A 16,315-nucleotide genomic window follows, 5' to 3' on the forward strand; every position below is an offset into this window, starting at 1 on the left:
ATTGAACTTGAATTATTCTGTCTTGTCCTCCAAGCCATCTGAGAATCGAAGTCAACTGGTGCCCACAAACGCCGATAGGTTTCCAACGAATGGCCCCTAATATTTCAAGTCAGCGAACACCACCCTACACTTTTCTCTTTTGAGCACTTACCATATAAACCAGATTCCTCTCCTTAATCAGCCATTGCCCTTGTTCCGAAGGTGTGAGCAAATCCTGATACTGTCCATATGCATAAAGCACCTTTTGGGGAAAGCAATGTCAGCTTATCGAAGCCTCGCGATTCAAACCAAATATGAAAACGACAAGGGACGAAAGAGTTAATAAGAATCCACATACTTGGCCCTCAGCCTCCCCCTTCCCAAAATGAGCTGCAGTGTAGTACGTAACAGCCCTGGCACATGCTCCCTCGTCGTAAACCCGGATCGCCTGCGTGCCATAGTTATGCTGCGTCCCCGCAAACAGTGCCAGCGAGGCCTCGAGCGTGGCGGTGATCTCTGGCAGGCCCGAGATGACGTTGATGGGCTCGGAGTAGTTGGCCACGGCGTCCGGGTGGAAGACGGAGGAGAGGGCGGTGAAGTTCTTGGAGTCGATGGAGAAGGTGTAGGTGGCAAGGGTGTTGCGGATCTGGGACTCTGCGATGGGGTCCGGTGCTGACAGGTCGGCGCCGGGTGCGAAAAGTGAAGGAAGAGAGGGGAAGGGGATCGGGGATGGGAAGGAGGCCATTGCCAGGAGGGCCTGTGGAAGGATTAGAAGCGATTGCATGTTTGGGCAATGGCATAAGATGCAGCAGTGGTTGAGAGGAGAGAGGCGCAATGTGTTGTTGTTCTTAGGACACACCAGGTATCTACTTATCTACGTAGGAAAGTAGTTTGTTGGCTAAGACAAGAGACGCCCGTTGGTGGCTAAGACTACATAACCTAGTGGATCATCGACAAATCCTACCAGCCATGCTGTACAATCTCACGGGTGATATTGATCCTACCCCGAGACACCCCTTGCAGATTTCGTCTGACTGCCTCGAGTAGGACGGGTTCTGGAAACCTTAATAATTAGCGAGCAAAGCACGCCACGGCCGTTCTGCCAAGATTCGGTATAGCGATGTACGCAGGGGTCGGCACCGTCGGCGCAGCCTAAAAGCAGACTTAAGGTGAGGGCAAATTGCCCTCAGAAATCTCACAGTGACAACGGTCCGGTGCAGCAGAGCGAGTCACCGCTGGACATCGATTCCGTGGAATCCATCTTCTCAACTCCATCACCATTGCAGGTGACATCGCCGTTCACACTGGTCCATGAGTCATGTCTCGGAGTACGGCACCTTGGATGAGGCGACTCGGTGGCTTTGCCGTCTTGACTTTGGCATCAGTGGTCCCAAGCCCTTCAAACTGGAGCGACAAGGACTGACCAACCATCACGAGCCATGCATGAGCAGCAACACATCATGAGCAACGGCGAGTCACTCAATGGTGCCTCACCCTCCATGCGCTTGTTGATGAAGCCGCTGTTCAACGACCCTGCCCAAGGATCGACCGGTCGGCCGGAGCCCATCGCCATCAACATCACCATGACTATTCGGGTGCCGAGGCAACGATTCGGACCCGACACGCCTCTGCTCGAGCTTCCTCTAATGATTGCCAAGACCCCCTCAGCTCGTTACGACGACGACAATCCACTTCTTGCCAGTCTAGACGATGGGGACTTCCTGCGGCTGAAGTACCGTGATGAGGATCCTGTTGAAGGGCCGCGGCTGTGGTATCTGGACCAGAATGAGCTTGAGGGGAGGCTGGCAACGAAAGAAACGTCTGTCATAAAGGTCAGGTTCACTGCTCCTTACAGGAGGACAGATGAAAAGACCTTACCCGGACCAAGGGTCGACCTAAGGAGGGACATCACCGGCGGCGGACTGGTCGGCCAGGGTGAGGGGTTCATCCCCGTGCCGCCTCCACCAACACGCAAAGGCAGTGGCAATGAGGACGAAGGCGGCGAGGAGCAAAAAGAACTGTGGCAGGTAGCCGTGGAATGGGACCTCGCCGACGCACCCGAAGGCACCCACGGAGCGTGGTCCCTTGGCGACGATCAGGCCTCCAGCGCCACCGGCACGATGGAATGGACAGTCACCCACGCCATCTTCGCAGTGGGATACTTGCAGCGCTTTCCAGACTGGGGTGTCGATATCGCCGCCGCCCGGGCCGGGGAGAGCGTCTTCGCCATGTACTGGCTCGACCCCTCGCCTTACGACATGGCCGCCCTGGCCCAGTCCACGCGCGCGATCTACGCCCGCATCGCAGCGTACTTTGACGGCTCCACGGACCCCTTCCGCGTCTTCTTCCGCCAGATCGAGGCCAACAGCGGCGGCACGGGCGCCACGCTGAGCTTCATGCTCGAGTACTCGCTGCTGTCGGTGGGCCAGACGGACGAGCACGCACTTGCGGACCTCCTCGCGCACGAGACGGTGCACGAGTTTGCGCTGCTTGACGAGGCGGCGCCCGGGTCAAGCCCGCCTGAGTGGCAGGAAGACGAGGCTTCTTGGTATGTCGAGGGCGTTGCGTCGTATGTTGGCGCGCTGGCTGGGTTGAATGACCCTACCAGGAAGGATTGGATGGTGAAGAGTATGAATAACTACGCGCAGTCGTACTACACTTCGCCTGTGGTAGGTATGCCGTTTGATGATGTCCTGTCAGATTATTGGGGTGACGTGGATATCACCCGTGTCAGCTACTACAGGGGCTTGATGTACCTGGCGGAGCTAGACGGGATGATATGGAAGGAATCGCACGGCAAGAAGTCGATGGATGATGTGATTGTGGACCTGTACAAGCTGAGGAAAGAAGGAAAGCCGTGTGGCTTGGCGACGTTGAAAGAGAAGGTGGCTGATGTGATCGGACAGGAAAGTCTTGACAGGAGCTACGACGCCATGTTCAAGGGCGACTTGATCATCCCATCAGAGGACTGCCTAGAGAGGTACGGACTTAAGCTTGTCAAGATGGAATGGAAGAAGTTCGAACTTGGCTTCGACACACAGTCCATGAGGGAATTCAAGGTTCGAGGCTTGGTATCTGGGTCAGCCGCGGACAAGGCGGGGGTTAAGGAAAAGGGGATGTCATTGTTAGGGGCTTTATGGTGTGGGTCGTCGAAGACGAGTTGGATGTTCCCATGAGATTGATTGTCTTGAGGAACGGGAAAGAAAAGGAATTCGAGTGGTGGGCTAGGAGTGATGAGGTTGTTGAAGCTTACGGATGGGTTGACGTTGAAGAGTCAGGCAGTCCAGATGAGCTATGATGTGTAAATAGTCCCATGTCAAAGGTCACTGTGTAAGCAAAATTCTCAAGCTTTATCAGCCCTATATCCTGTCATCCTAACAAGTTTCAAGTCACTGTAGTCGCTTCAAACATTCGACAGATCGGCATCTGGGTGGTTTTCTTCATTCTAAAGGCGTGTCTACAGGCAATTAAGATAAGTCATACGTGAAGCACAACACGTATTGAAGCGTCTCCTACGAATCGTGAACTTACACCACGAAAACTTAAGGGGTGGCTGTGTTGGAAGTGATCAATTAAACGGATATGTCACAGGGATGGGTACATTACTGTGAGAATTGCCGCCATAGCTATGTATTGACTACTGATACTTGCGCATGATGTTTTTCAATAGCTCCTGATCAATGGCCTCAACCTTGTTGCCCTTGTGGCCAACTGTTGTCTCTGCCATGCATATAGAATTATAGATGGCCTCCTCTGTGGCGTCTGCCGCAGCCTCGAATAAGCCGTTGATGGTCGTGTCATCTACAACCTCAATGCCCAGTGCCCTTGCCTTGAACGGATCAAGTGCCTTGTTGTCGGCAGTGAACTGCTGCACGGGGATCTTGTTGGCCGTCGAGAACGCCAGGAACAAGTCTCCCGAAGGATTGTGACCGTAACCACCGACTCGTGCCAGGCCAACGGTGGCCCGCTTGGCGAGCCGCTGCAGCTGCGTCGGATGCAAGGGCGCATCGGTGGACAGAATAATGATGATGCTGCCGTCCTTCTTGTCCTTGGCCTTTTCGGCGTTGGCGATGTGTATGAGCGTAGGCTTGCCTTCCCTCTCAAGATGTTCCATGACGAGCCTCCCGACCGGAACCCCGGTAACACGGAAGTCCCTGATACGGCCGTAGTTTGACTGAGCCAGCACGCCGACGGTGTAGTCCTTTGCCTGTGCGTTTCCATCCGCACCGGGAACCCCGAGGCCACTCACGACGCGACTGCTGGTGCCCGTGCCGCCCTTGAATCCCTGGCACACCATGCCCGTGCCGCCACCGGTGCAACCCTCAGGCGTCAGGTCGGCAGTAGCCTCGTCAATGCCTGTCACGATGTGCTCGGGCTTGACCGCGAAGGTAGTCATGTCATGCAAATAGCCATCGAACGTCTCGGCAACGACGGGCAGCAGAAACCATCCCACGGCGCCGTCGTTGTTGTGGTGCTTGATGGCGTGCTCATAAATGCCGCGGTAAGCGTCGCCAACGGAGAATGAGCTGGTCAGCACGATGGGCGAGTGCAACAGGCCCGACTCCTCGATCCAGTGCGCGCCGGTCATCTCGCCGCTGCCGTTGAAGCGGAAGATGCCTGCGTAGACGGCTTGGTTGAACCATTTCTTGTGGGGGAGGATCACGGTCGAGCCAGACTTGATGTTGGGGTTGGACGAAGGACGGAGCGTGGTGGTGTGAGTGAGCACACCTGGAACGTCCGTGATGCCATTCAGAGGGCCAGTGGGCCAGTTGCCGATCTTGAGGTCAGGGAGCAGCTCGCGCAGACGTTGGCGCGGCTGGGGCGATGAGGTGGTCGACGATGCCATGGCGAGTCCCGGCTTAGAACAAGGTCCAGTGAAGGAGTGCAGAACTACATGGTTATCTGTTTAGGGACTCCTAGAGTCGAGCAGCCTAGTCGTCTTTATAGTCGAGGACGTGTAGTCGACCGCTCACTACCGTATCTAAGCGGCTCACGTCAACCAATGGGTGCCAAGAAAAGTAAGACGGCCGAACTTCTCCCAGAGCCAGAGGACACACAGGTAGGAGTCAAGATAAGGAGAGATCACGTCTCGAACTCATCAACTCCGCATCGGTGTATCTAGAGGATCACTGGTGTTCACAATCTGCTCTGCATGTCCAGTTATCTGCACGGAGTCAAACTCCGACACGGTGTGACTCCCGGCCGAGTCCGGCTAGGATTGAAAGCCCCGCTATCTCTCGTTCCTGGCGAATCAGCTCGTCTAGGGCATGACCATGGCTGTCGAGATATTATACGTAGGATTCGATGCCGGTTTTCATGTAGTCTAACACGGAAGACCGAGACAGGAAAGGTGGTAAAACGCAGACTAATAACTCTATTTATTAGCTGACCACAAATACGTAACAGACAAGAATGGAGTGCGGGGTCAAAGATGTTCCCCACAAAGTCCAAACCCCAATGTTCTCCAAGTCGGGGTTGAGGACAAGCAAACTACGGTGGGGTGGGTTTGTATGACGACGATCCGGCATCCTGTCCCCGGTCTCCTCATTGCCGCTATCAGTGACTCTCGCGTGAGGGGAGAGCGGCCCGTGGTCTGCAACGGCAACTGGTCTGGAGCGTCAAGACCCAGTGCCTCGGGTAATTGGAGTTGACTTCGTGGTCTCGCCCACATCCCACACACTGCTCCTCGCACCTATACAAGTGACCAAGGAGATGATATTCATAGCCGTATATTGCCCATCATGACAGCTGCAGTAAGAGTCGTTCCAGGGGTGAGACCTTGCCTTGTTCCCGGAACATCTGCCCCGCGAACTTGACTACTGACAGTTCCCTTGACAGGCCGCCACGAGGGCAGTGAATCTGCTCAGGGCCGTCCAGTTCACACATCCGCCTTCGTGTCCCTGCCACTCCAACCCGGGTCACCACCATAACCACAGACACGGCCCACACGCTGCTGTACGCCGCTATGCAACGCCCCAGGACAGCTCGCAGCTCAAGGAGTATGCATTTGAGATGGCTGCCTCCTCCATTCGATTCGGACCTGGCGTAACGCGCGAAGTCGGCATGGACTTCAAGAACATGGGCTCCAAGCGTGTTTGCGTCGTTACCGATCAAACTGTCGACAAATTGACGGCTATGGAACAAGTTCGAGAGGCATTGGCCCACGAGGGCGTCAACTTCAAAGTCTTCAACAAGACAAGAGTCGAGCCAAAGGATAGCTCGTAAGCCCTTGCCCATCTCTCCATCCACGGACACCAGCACTGACACCGCACAATCAGCATCCGCGAGGCCATTGACTGGGCCAAGCCCTTCAACCCGGACGCCTTCCTGGCCGTGGGAGGTGGCTCGGTCATCGACACAGCCAAGCTGATGAACCTGTACACCTCGTACCCGGACGCCGACTTCCTGGACTTCGTCAACGCGCCCCTCGGCAACGGCCGCCCGATCGACAAGCCCCTAAAGCCCCTGGTCGCCGTCCCCACGACCGCGGGCACCGGGTCCGAGACCACCGGCACCGCCATCTTCGACCTCGTCTCCAAGCGCGCCAAGACCGGCATCGCCCACCGCAACCTCAAGCCCACCCTCGGCATCTGCGACCCCCTCAACACGCGCACCATGCCCGCCGCCGTCAAGGCGAGCTCCGGCCTCGACGTGCTGTGCCACTCGCTCGAGAGCTGGACCGCCATTCCTTACAACGAGAGGACGCCACGGCCGCAGAACCCCATCCTTAGACCTGCTTACCAGGGTGCCAACCCGATTAGTGACATCTTCTCGCTGAAGGCGCTGTATGACTGCGTCAAGTATCTGCCTCGCTCTGTCAGGAACCCGGATGATATGGAGGCGCAGAGCCAGATGCTGCTCGCTGCGACGTTGGCAGGTGTCGGATTTGGAAATGCAGGCGTGCATTTGTGTCACGGTCAGTAATTCCAGTTGTAATCTTTTTTCCCCCGCGAATTATGTTTCTTCGCCTCCTTTCTCGAAAAATAGGAAGCGTGAACTGACATCTGAATTCCTGTAGGAATGTCCTATCCGATCTCCGGACAGAACCCAGGCTACCAACACGCCGGCTACGAGGTCGACACCCCCATCATCCCGCACGGCGTCTCCGTGGCGGTCACCTCGCCCGCTGTGTTCAAGTTCACAGCCGCGTCCAACCCCGAACGCCACCTGCAAGCCGCAGAGGCATTCGGCGTGGACATCAGCAACGTGAAGAGGGAGTCCGCCGGTGAGGTCCTGGCAGAGGCTCTGAGGAAATTCCTCGACAGCCTAGGCGATCAGCCCTCGGGACTGAAGCAGCTGGGATTTGGCTCAGAGCATATCGATGACCTGGTGGAAGGCACGATCCCGCAGGCGAGAGTGTTGATGCTGGCTCCGAACTTGGCCAGGGAGTTGCAGACGGAGAGGGAGCAGCTGAGGGGGTTGTTTGAGGAGTCCTTGTGATACTTAGGTCAGAGAGGACATAGGATTTTGGTGAATATCTGTTTTTCGCGTCATAGCTGCATCTGATGGATTCTGGTGCGAAATGTGGAGTCTCAGAAGTTCTCTCAGAGTCATGCATGGCGTGGTATCATGCAACCAAGGCGATGCAGATTTTGCCGTTGCTCAGTCATACGCATGAAACTAGTGTGGTTGTCAATCAAGGGTATTCATCTGTTGCCAAGTATCAGTCATTTCGATTTTGTAGTCAAACGCGAATCCGCATCAACCTCATACGGTCCCATTCGCGAAGTTACCTGCTGTTGGACAGCAACTCTAATGAGCAGCTCCGTTACGTCTGAAATCTTCTATCTGCGTAACATCATCACAGTGCAGTTTCACTCCTCCACCTACACTGAGCTTATTGTAACTTGTGTAAACATAGTACAGTATCTAACTTGTAAATTTGGAGAACTGCAAACATCCAGTCTTTCACAGAATTGGGCGAAATCGAGCTCTTTGCTGCAATCATGGTTCCAAGTAGGGTGTGCTCAGTATTTTGGTGCTAACTTGCTGAGTATTCAGAAGCATCTTTACTTACATTTGCTTATATTTATTTACTTCCCCTAGGCAAACTAATATTTTAAGTTGTGAAATGAAGTTGAATGACAGCACTTGAATACCTGTCCTAGACGTAATAAACATCTAGCATAAATCTGATCTAGCCACTTACACAGAGACATGCAGCGAGAATGAATAAAGATGATATTTGGAGTCTATCACTTATTCATACTAAATCCAACTAGAGAATAGTACAACAGCAACAGCCGCCATCGTCCTGTTTATCTCCTTCCTGCGCTTGGTTTCTTGGCACAGCAGTCTACGAAGACATGTTAATTATGGGGGAGAATACAGTTATATATCAGTCAAAACGACTTACAGCTCTGCGCCCTAGATTGTAGCCACCTTCTGCTTGCTCATGGCCTACTTCAGGAAGCTGATGTAGTTAACATCTTTTCGTACCAATTCAATAACCAAATCTAGTAGTGGTGAAGTCTTGCCTTGAAACCGCCATTGGCATTCGGTCTATAACCAGCCAATGAGGTGCTCTAGTTGGTTTTCTAGTTAGTGACCACAAAATATGTGTACTCTTGATATTAAATGGAATATACTTTCTATTGGACATACCATGTTGTATTATTTGTGGTGAATGTTCAAGTTGTGTTCTTGTCGAAAAGTGTTGCAGAATGAATTTTGGATTCTGTTTTGAGCCAAGATTTCCAAAACGTCTGGATTCAGTCATTTAAATATGGTAGCAGCATATCGCCAATCCTGACTCTATTAAACCCGTTGGGCAAACATTTCCAAGTCAAGCAATCTCCTGTTGACTAAAGTGATGTTCATAGAGTCAAGAACGGCTCGCGTGACTCCACATCAGCGAGCCCATCAGGCACTAAGCCGGCCTTCAGCCGTAATCTTCATTCGAGTTCACTCATTCACCATGAGGGTCCTTTCATATGGGAGAGCCGGTACCCTCAGGGCGAGTTTCAAGCTAACTCCATGTCACAGGGCTTAGTCTCTACACTCATATTATGCTTGAAAGCTACAGGCAGGGGGCTGTTTCCATTTAGGCGACTGTTTATGGCAGAAGTACGTTTCTCATCCATGGCCCTCAATCCAGATTCGTAGAAATTTCCTTTGCAAAGTGATTTTAGCACTAACCGATGATGCCATTACACATCAGATTCCATATCCAGTGGGACATTACGTTTGGGGATCTCAAGAGCTTTCAGCTATTGTGAAATTACAGCTGCTGCACATGTGGCCCTTTTTGTACCCCCATAGTGCAGGCGGAGATCCTTGGCAGACATGCATGTCCACAAGATGACCTGCGAAGCAGCTAACGCTCTGGGAATCACTTAAATGATTCAATAATCCAACAAAAGGTTGTACCAAAGGAGCTAGAGGTCATCCCATAAGAGGTTATCCTACAGGATATTGTGCCATAGAAGGGTATCCCACAGGAGGCCATCCTATGAGATGCTATTGCAGATATTTTATTTTATAAATATTCCCTTACAGGAGACTAAAATGTGGAAACTCTTGTGCTTAGAAGCTGAAAGTTCACTCATTTTCACCAAGTCCAGATATTTACCGGCTGTGCATATTGATTGTCCTGGAACTAAAAGCGCATACATCAAAGAAGAGGAATGGATAGAATCTGTCCGTAATGGCTGCTGATATCAAGAAGTTGAGGGGAATTTGAGGAGCACGTACGTGATACGTGGCGGTGGTACGTTACTTGAAAGATCATATTGTTTCCCGCCTGCCATCCCCCGAGCCGAATGTCAGCCAACCACGCTCTGCTATGCCGAGTTTTGTGCAGTGTCACACAATGCACACTACCGTATCAAGGCAGATACAAGACCCGCCGCTCTATATAAAAGCCTAGCAACCCATTCCATGATACTACGTTAACAGTCCTTTTGGTTCTGTTGATGTTCTAGTGCTACCATCCTCACATCGTTGGCTGAGGCTGTGTACAGGGTCAAATTCAGACGACATGGCATTGCCAACACCAGAGCCTGGCACAAATCAGGAGGACAAGTTGGTTTACTCTGGAATGGAAGTTCATGACGCAAAGGTTTCACTGACAGTTAGTGTGCATAGGACCGGGTTAGAAGAGTTTGCATGTATCGACACCACGTCTGATCCATTGCACTACTCGACATGCAATGGTGGGGTTTCTTCCATTTTCATCACGACTACAGAGCCATGTGAACAAGGAAGCTCATCTTTAAAACATGGAATCTGGCTGATGAAAGTCCATAGTTGCAGATTGTCCACCTGGCTACCCAATGCTCGCCCGATTCACAGCGTCCGCACCTCAGTTCTACGTCTTTCGAGAATTCAGATACTTGCAGTCTCGAACCTTGCTGCACTTGCAGGACGAACTCCGGGCTCTCGAAAATCAGCTGTGGCGGATGGACGAGAAAGATAGGGTGAATAATCCACAGAGTCTACGGTGCCGAGAACTTGATGACACATCCAATGGGAGGAGGAAGATCATGATGGAACGGATTCAACACAGGCTCGTACAGTATGGTAAGTAACCAATGCAACGAGTGCTTGCGACAGCTCCATACTGATAAAACGTGCGGTAGGCGAGCTTCTCTGCTTGTCAAGCAAGCTGGCCGCTCTTGAGAGGCCTTCTACATTCGAGAGGACGAGCGTACTGAACTTCTTCCTCAGTAATCAGCCGATAGCCTCGCAGGAGAACTATATCGGCAACACGCCTGATCTGGTTACTCTCAAGGCCTCCAGAGATGATGCTTGGCTCGACAGGCAAATCTTGCAGCTGCTCGTCAAAACAAATAATCGAGTCCTAAGTGTGAGTTCGGTCTAGCTCGTCATATCAAACTGCTCTTCAGACTTAGCTAACATGACCTGTCGCCTGCAAATAGTGGCTCTTCGCCAACAAGGCGAGTCCATACCGATGTTCAATGCCCTAACTAATGAGCAGCTACTAACTCACCCGCAGCAGCTGAGGGCGAAGAATGATGGCCGCATGGTGATGTATTCCTTAGCACGGATCCACTTCTTGGTGATGTCACTTCTGATCCTGACTATGTTATTCTTGTTCTCGGCGCCTCTTGTGCCGTTGTATGAGTGGTCTCAAGGTGGCATCGACGGCAAGGTACTTGCCAAAATGATGGGCTTCCAAGTAGGGTGCACTCTCATGTTCGGCGGCGTTCTCGCACTCTGCACTCGGGCAAAGAAACACGAAATCTTCGGTGCTTGCGCTGCGTGAGTCAATCCCATCCATCCAGAGTGCGGCTGTGATTATGCTGACTGGAAAAGTTACGTGGCAATATTGGTTGTCTTCGTGGGGCAGAGTGCTGACTAGACCTGACTCGATGCAGGTCATCGTTGGCGCCATCTCTGTTTTAGCTAGGACGTAGAGGTTCACGGCATGTACAATCCCAATGAACGTTCACTTGTCAGATGCTGCGACCACATCCTCAATGCAACCGGTCTTCCAGCTCCTAGCGAAGCTCTGCGAGTCACGAATGTTAACTTGTACCATACGTTGCACGAGTTCAAGCGCTAGCACAAAAGTCCTAGAACTGACCAAGTCAGACTTTGAAGAGATGCTCGTAGAATTGCAAGACTTGGAACAGCGGCTCACCGCAGTCATTGTCTAGTATTCTGGAGTGCACTATTTCAATTCTGCCTTCCAAATCACTACCATTCCTTCGCGTTCGTGCAAAGACTATTACTTATGAGCCTGTGCCCGGGCCTTCCCCTGTTCCGCGAGGGCAGCTTGAACTGATGGCCGAGCCACCAGACGCTTGTGCCAGGCAAAGAAGTTGGGGTACTTATCCTCGGGAAGGATTTGTGCCTGGTCTTCGCCGAAGATCCAGCCTATCCCATTGTCCCAAGGGATGAAAGCAAAGTCGGCATAGGTACTTCAATCGTGTTAGCCAGCTCTCACCCTCAAAACGCCCGGGCATGAATGCGAAGGAAGGTGATCCGTGAGAATGTCTGAAGGCGAGAGAAACACTCACGGTTTGTCTCCAACCAGGTACTGCTTCCCGGCCAGAATCTTATCAAGAACGCCAACAACTCGGACGAGCTGTTCATCATATCTCTTCTTGGCGCTCTCAACCGTCTCTGGATGGAAGTGGCGGAACCAAGCAGTCTGACCAAAGTACGGCCCCTGACCAGACATTTGAAAGTGCAGGTACTGCTTGGTGTGGTACTTCTCTGGGAAAGAGGCGTAGCTGATCTTGTTGTCCTTGTCGTATGTGTCCACCAGGTACTCAAGGATAGCACCAGACTCCCACAAGGTGATGCCCGTGTTTGGGTCTTCAATGGCAGGGGCGCGACCATTGGGGTTGATCTTAGTGTAGGCCTCGCCCTTGACATCACCTATGAGACGCTGTGCCTCGGTGTGTTAGACTATCTGTGAGGTGGGAGTAATCACCCGGATTTCAGATATCACTCACACATTCGTAAGGCACCCCAAGCTCTTCAAGCGCAATCACCACCTTCCAGGGGTTGGGGCCCGGGTGGCCTAGTTCTCGTCAGTACGTCATCTTGTCGAGCTGGTAATGGCCATTCAACTCACTGTGCACAATTATTGGCTTGGACATGTTGACTTGGTTGTGGAATTTGTTGTATGGAGTGTGGTGGACAAGAAGACTGTGGCATACTTCATCCAACTCAACTGCTTGCTGCTTCTGGAAGCAGGTTCTTATAGATGACCGCCAAAGTAAGTATGACGCTCGGGCACTCACGTCTCCAAGCGGTGAAACGAGTGCCTGCAAATCATGAGCCCGAGATGTAACGAAAGCTTAGCTGACCAAGGCTTCTAGCCATTGGGGTACCAATCGCACACTCATGATACCCACATGGTGATCCCCAGGGTTATCATTGATTAATAATGCATTGTCAGCATCATTTGAGTTCCCGCGTTTCGAGAGTTCGGCACTCGGACCCTGTTCTCGGGGGTACCACTACGATATTCGAGTAACGTCGAACACTTCGGCGGATACAAAATGGCAACGAGAACCCGATGGACGCTAAGCCCAGCGCGGCTTGGCACCCGTCAACGATGCATCTTCGTCGAACTCAACCAGCGTTGCAGCCAGTTGTTCCGTTGTACATGATAGTTGAACCTTGAAAATCTCAACGGTTTGCTATCGGAACCCGAAAAACCTTGACACACGGAAATCACACGCAGAAAGAGCATGAGTGGAGGGGATGTGATGTCGGAGTTAGGGCAAGACACCGCTCCGCATGAGTAGACCAGCAGTCACAAGTTCGACGAGCACACATATTGGGCAGACCAAGGAAGCGAACGTGAAGGAGGCACCGTATAACGTTTGTGCTAAAAATGGGCCCTCTTCTTCGTTGCAAATGAAGGAAGTCCATTGAGGGAATGCTTGACATAACTAGACACCTCATCTTGACCATCAATGATGACACTCGGGAATATGATCTGGGCCAACAAGGCACAGTACTAGTAGTGCTTAGCCAGTGTCTAGGAGCAGTGGTCACAGACATCAGGCGACTTGAGAAGCTGGCCCCTATTTGGACACTTTCATACAGTCCTAGAAAACTACTACCCTTCATATGCATGGGCATGATGTCCGCAAGGATGCTATTCAAGAGCAGGTAATCCACGACGAGGTTGTCGTGATAGAAGATGAAGTTTTGGTCTGGACTAGTTGAGTTATTCCAGAATCTTGGAATTCGTTAGAAGTCTGCCTGCGTTCCTCGCTTTGACGCTTGAGAATTCTGGATGGTAGCCGTACCTAGCGCACTAAGAAGAGTCGAGGTACTGGATGTAAATTGACAAACGAAAAGTTCACGCAAGGAAAGAGAGTCAGGGCGTCAACGTAGAGGGTAATCTCGAAAAGACACCATTTGATGTGATCAAGCCGGCATACCATGCCAGATTTCAGATGAAAACGCTTTTAAAGGACACGCCGAAGTAAGATTCTCGGGATGGAAGGCAAGAGAGCTTTCAATACCTACCTTCCCTACCCTCAAGCTCCCACCGCGGCTTTTCCTCGTCTTTCCTGAAATGCCTGGACACATCGACCAGGTCTCTCTAACTTTGAGGTCTCTCAGTACGCGGTGCTGCCTCGCCCTAGGCTACAGACTCCAGTCACCAATCGACACAACCCCCTTTCCAACGTTTACCGTCTTCCAACCCACCCTTCCTGCTAGGAGCATCTGAATCATGGCTTCCAACGGCAAGAACTCCGCTATCCAGGACATACGAGATCATGCTCGCCACAAGCATTGGAAGAAGTTCGACTCCATCATCAGGACCTTGACTGCCATGGATGCTTCACCAACTGACCTTGAAGCGAGGCTGCGGTCAGGTGAGAAATACCCCAAACACGACCCAATAACGTGTTGTACTAAGCGAAAGTGCTGTAGTTTTGAACGGAACTATGGACCAGGGAGGAAAGAACGGCTTAATTGACCCGGACAGTGCCGTTCCAGAGGCCAACGCAGACACTACACTCAAAGGGAAAGCCACCTCGAAGGAGGGCGGCAACGAGCGGATAATCAAAGTTGAAGACGACGAAGAGCAGCCACGAAGCGCCACCAAATACGGTGAGGTCCACGTTCGCAACTCCCCAGCAACTGGAACGGATCGACAGAAATGGAAGGCGACCGAGGACATTGGCACAATGGATCGCAAGGGCAAGCGACTCACCCGAAGCAAGAGCGGAAACCAACCTGCAAGCCAGCAAACCGGCCATGTTGAATCCAAAATTCCCCAGCTTTCTTTCTCCGAGGCACCACCCGATGCGAACAAGAATCCGACCCCAGCTGCTCACATCTTTCGCGATGAGCGAGGTGTCTTCGTCCGGCCCAGAGTTGGCTGGCAGTTTCGCGAGATCAAAGGAATCACCAAGGTATGGTACGACGGGAAGTGGCGACCCTTGATCGAGGATCAGCCAAGCTTCAAAGGAGTGTGTGAGAAAGGCGGTTGGATCCTGCCAATAATGGCTGGATCGAAGGGGGCGTCTCTGGAGCAGAGAAGGAGGTGGGAGCGTCAAGGAATGGTTGAGTTCAACTCTCTGTCTTGAAAGTTGGCCTGACCAACTTACGGTTGGCCATACTCCCTCGTGGCACTGAGACTTGAATACCGATGATGAGGAATTTCGCAATTAGATGAGGGTTGAGGTTCTTTCAAGTTTGCCAGCAGTCGCTGGGAGTATGCCAGGTAGACGTCTAACGAACCACGGGGCCTTACGGGGCTTTGCCGGGTGAAGGGGACAAGTGGCTTGCCCGACGCTTTTAGGCTCGAAAGAATAAATACATTTAAGTCGTTCAGACGTCAATGGAACAAGCACTGATCTTTACACACAAACCCCTTCCGATCCCAACGGATATGACATAATTTGGACTTTTATGGATAACTCTTACTAAATTTTACGCAAGACTAAGTCTGCTTTCAAAACGTCTGATCTTCCCCCCCCCCCCCAAGAAAGTCTTGAGTATGTGTGAAAGCGGTCCAGAATTAAGAGAAAGGAATCAGATATTCGCACCTGCAAAGACGGAGGGTACACCGGTATATTGACTCACACCATAGCTATAGCTAATCAGAGCACATCACCCAGGCCTAATTGGCTCCCATACCCAACACCTATACACCTAAATTCAATAGGCATTTAACTTAGGTGTATAAGTTAGGTATATGGGTGTTAGGCTTATGGGTATTGGGTATATGGGTGTGGGTGTGGGTGTAGGTATTGGGTATGGGTGTTAGGCATAGGTGTTGGGTGTGGGTGTTGGGCGAGGTTGGGATGTACCGGTGTAACCTCCGCTTTTGCAGGTGCGAATCTCCGTATTCAAGAGAAAAGTCTGCGATCGCACGTTGCTATTTCGGGCTGCTTGACGCAAATGTATCTACCTTAAAGCAATATGGCAACGACCACAAGGTGGCAGCGTGTTCGACCATGGCGGTTGACTGGTGCTATTCCAGAAGCCCATGCTAGAATTCTGCACAGTCAACGCAAGCAGTCAGTTACATATTTACTTTCCAAAGAAGAGGAAAGAAATCAAAGCCGCCGCCGAATCCTTACATTGCAGGCGAAATCAAACAGCTGGAAACAGCCTGAATATTGTTTCTTCCAGATCATGACAGGACTCCCCGCGCCAAGGCTGTCGCTGCAGCAATGTTCGCAACCAATATGCAGATCCGCCTCATCTAAGAGCAGACAATCAGATATCATGATGAACACGTGCGCACGTCCGCATTCAAGCGAGCGCATATTAATGTCACAGCCGCTTTTGCCTCGGAGGTCCATTAAGGTTTAAGTAGGCTATCTTCTTTCCCCGTGGGGAAGCTGTTAGTTGCCGAGGCCACGACCTGAGACGACGGCTATCCCCT

At 51.9% G+C, this 16,315-nt stretch overlaps 7 protein-coding genes across 7 annotated transcripts; 4 read left to right on the plus strand and 3 right to left on the minus strand.

Annotated features, from left to right (window-relative positions):
• Window positions 1–51: 51 nt before the first annotated feature.
• On the minus strand, window positions 52–724 carry INS49_010023 (uncharacterized protein; the record flags this gene model as incomplete). Its single annotated transcript, XM_043170749.1, has 3 exons — window positions 52–96; window positions 152–241; window positions 338–724. 3 exons carry the CDS (start codon window positions 722–724, stop codon window positions 52–54), a joined length of 522 nt encoding a protein of 173 aa, XP_043025314.1.
• A 694-nt stretch (window positions 725–1,418) lies between these two features.
• Window positions 1,419–3,155, plus strand: INS49_010024 (uncharacterized protein; the record flags this gene model as incomplete). The annotated part of the gene is made up of 1 exon (XM_043170750.1): window positions 1,419–3,155. The coding sequence occupies one exon, from the start codon at window positions 1,419–1,421 to the stop codon at window positions 3,153–3,155; it is 1,737 nt and encodes a 578-aa protein (XP_043025315.1).
• Window positions 3,156–3,616: 461 nt separating this feature from the next.
• Window positions 3,617–4,825, minus strand: INS49_010025 (uncharacterized protein; the record flags this gene model as incomplete). Its single annotated transcript, XM_043170751.1, has 1 exon — window positions 3,617–4,825. The coding sequence occupies one exon, from the start codon at window positions 4,823–4,825 to the stop codon at window positions 3,617–3,619; it is 1,209 nt and encodes a 402-aa protein (XP_043025316.1).
• A 156-nt stretch (window positions 4,826–4,981) lies between these two features.
• Window positions 4,982–7,419, plus strand: INS49_010026 (uncharacterized protein; the record flags this gene model as incomplete). Its single annotated transcript, XM_043170752.1, has 4 exons — window positions 4,982–5,038; window positions 5,959–6,200; window positions 6,258–6,895; window positions 6,998–7,419. 4 exons carry the CDS (start codon window positions 4,982–4,984, stop codon window positions 7,417–7,419), a joined length of 1,359 nt encoding a protein of 452 aa, XP_043025317.1.
• Window positions 7,420–10,253: 2,834 nt separating this feature from the next.
• On the plus strand, window positions 10,254–11,346 carry INS49_010027 (uncharacterized protein; the record flags this gene model as incomplete). The annotated part of the gene is made up of 4 exons (XM_043170753.1): window positions 10,254–10,500; window positions 10,560–10,786; window positions 10,937–11,202; window positions 11,319–11,346. The coding sequence occupies 4 exons, from the start codon at window positions 10,254–10,256 to the stop codon at window positions 11,344–11,346; spliced, it is 768 nt and encodes a 255-aa protein (XP_043025318.1).
• Window positions 11,347–11,671: 325 nt separating this feature from the next.
• Window positions 11,672–12,551, minus strand: INS49_010028 (uncharacterized protein; the record flags this gene model as incomplete). Its single annotated transcript, XM_043170754.1, has 4 exons — window positions 11,672–11,864; window positions 11,964–12,337; window positions 12,405–12,472; window positions 12,527–12,551. The coding sequence occupies 4 exons, from the start codon at window positions 12,549–12,551 to the stop codon at window positions 11,672–11,674; spliced, it is 660 nt and encodes a 219-aa protein (XP_043025319.1).
• A 1,595-nt stretch (window positions 12,552–14,146) lies between these two features.
• Window positions 14,147–15,008, plus strand: INS49_010029 (uncharacterized protein; the record flags this gene model as incomplete). The annotated part of the gene is made up of 2 exons (XM_043170755.1): window positions 14,147–14,291; window positions 14,350–15,008. The coding sequence occupies 2 exons, from the start codon at window positions 14,147–14,149 to the stop codon at window positions 15,006–15,008; spliced, it is 804 nt and encodes a 267-aa protein (XP_043025320.1).
• Between the last annotated feature and the right edge of the window lie 1,307 nt (window positions 15,009–16,315).

This window comes from Diaporthe citri (genome assembly GCF_014595645.1).
Source record: "Diaporthe citri strain NFHF-8-4 chromosome Unknown scaffold_4, whole genome shotgun sequence".
In the NCBI taxonomy this organism is placed as follows: domain Eukaryota; kingdom Fungi; phylum Ascomycota; class Sordariomycetes; order Diaporthales; family Diaporthaceae; genus Diaporthe; species Diaporthe citri.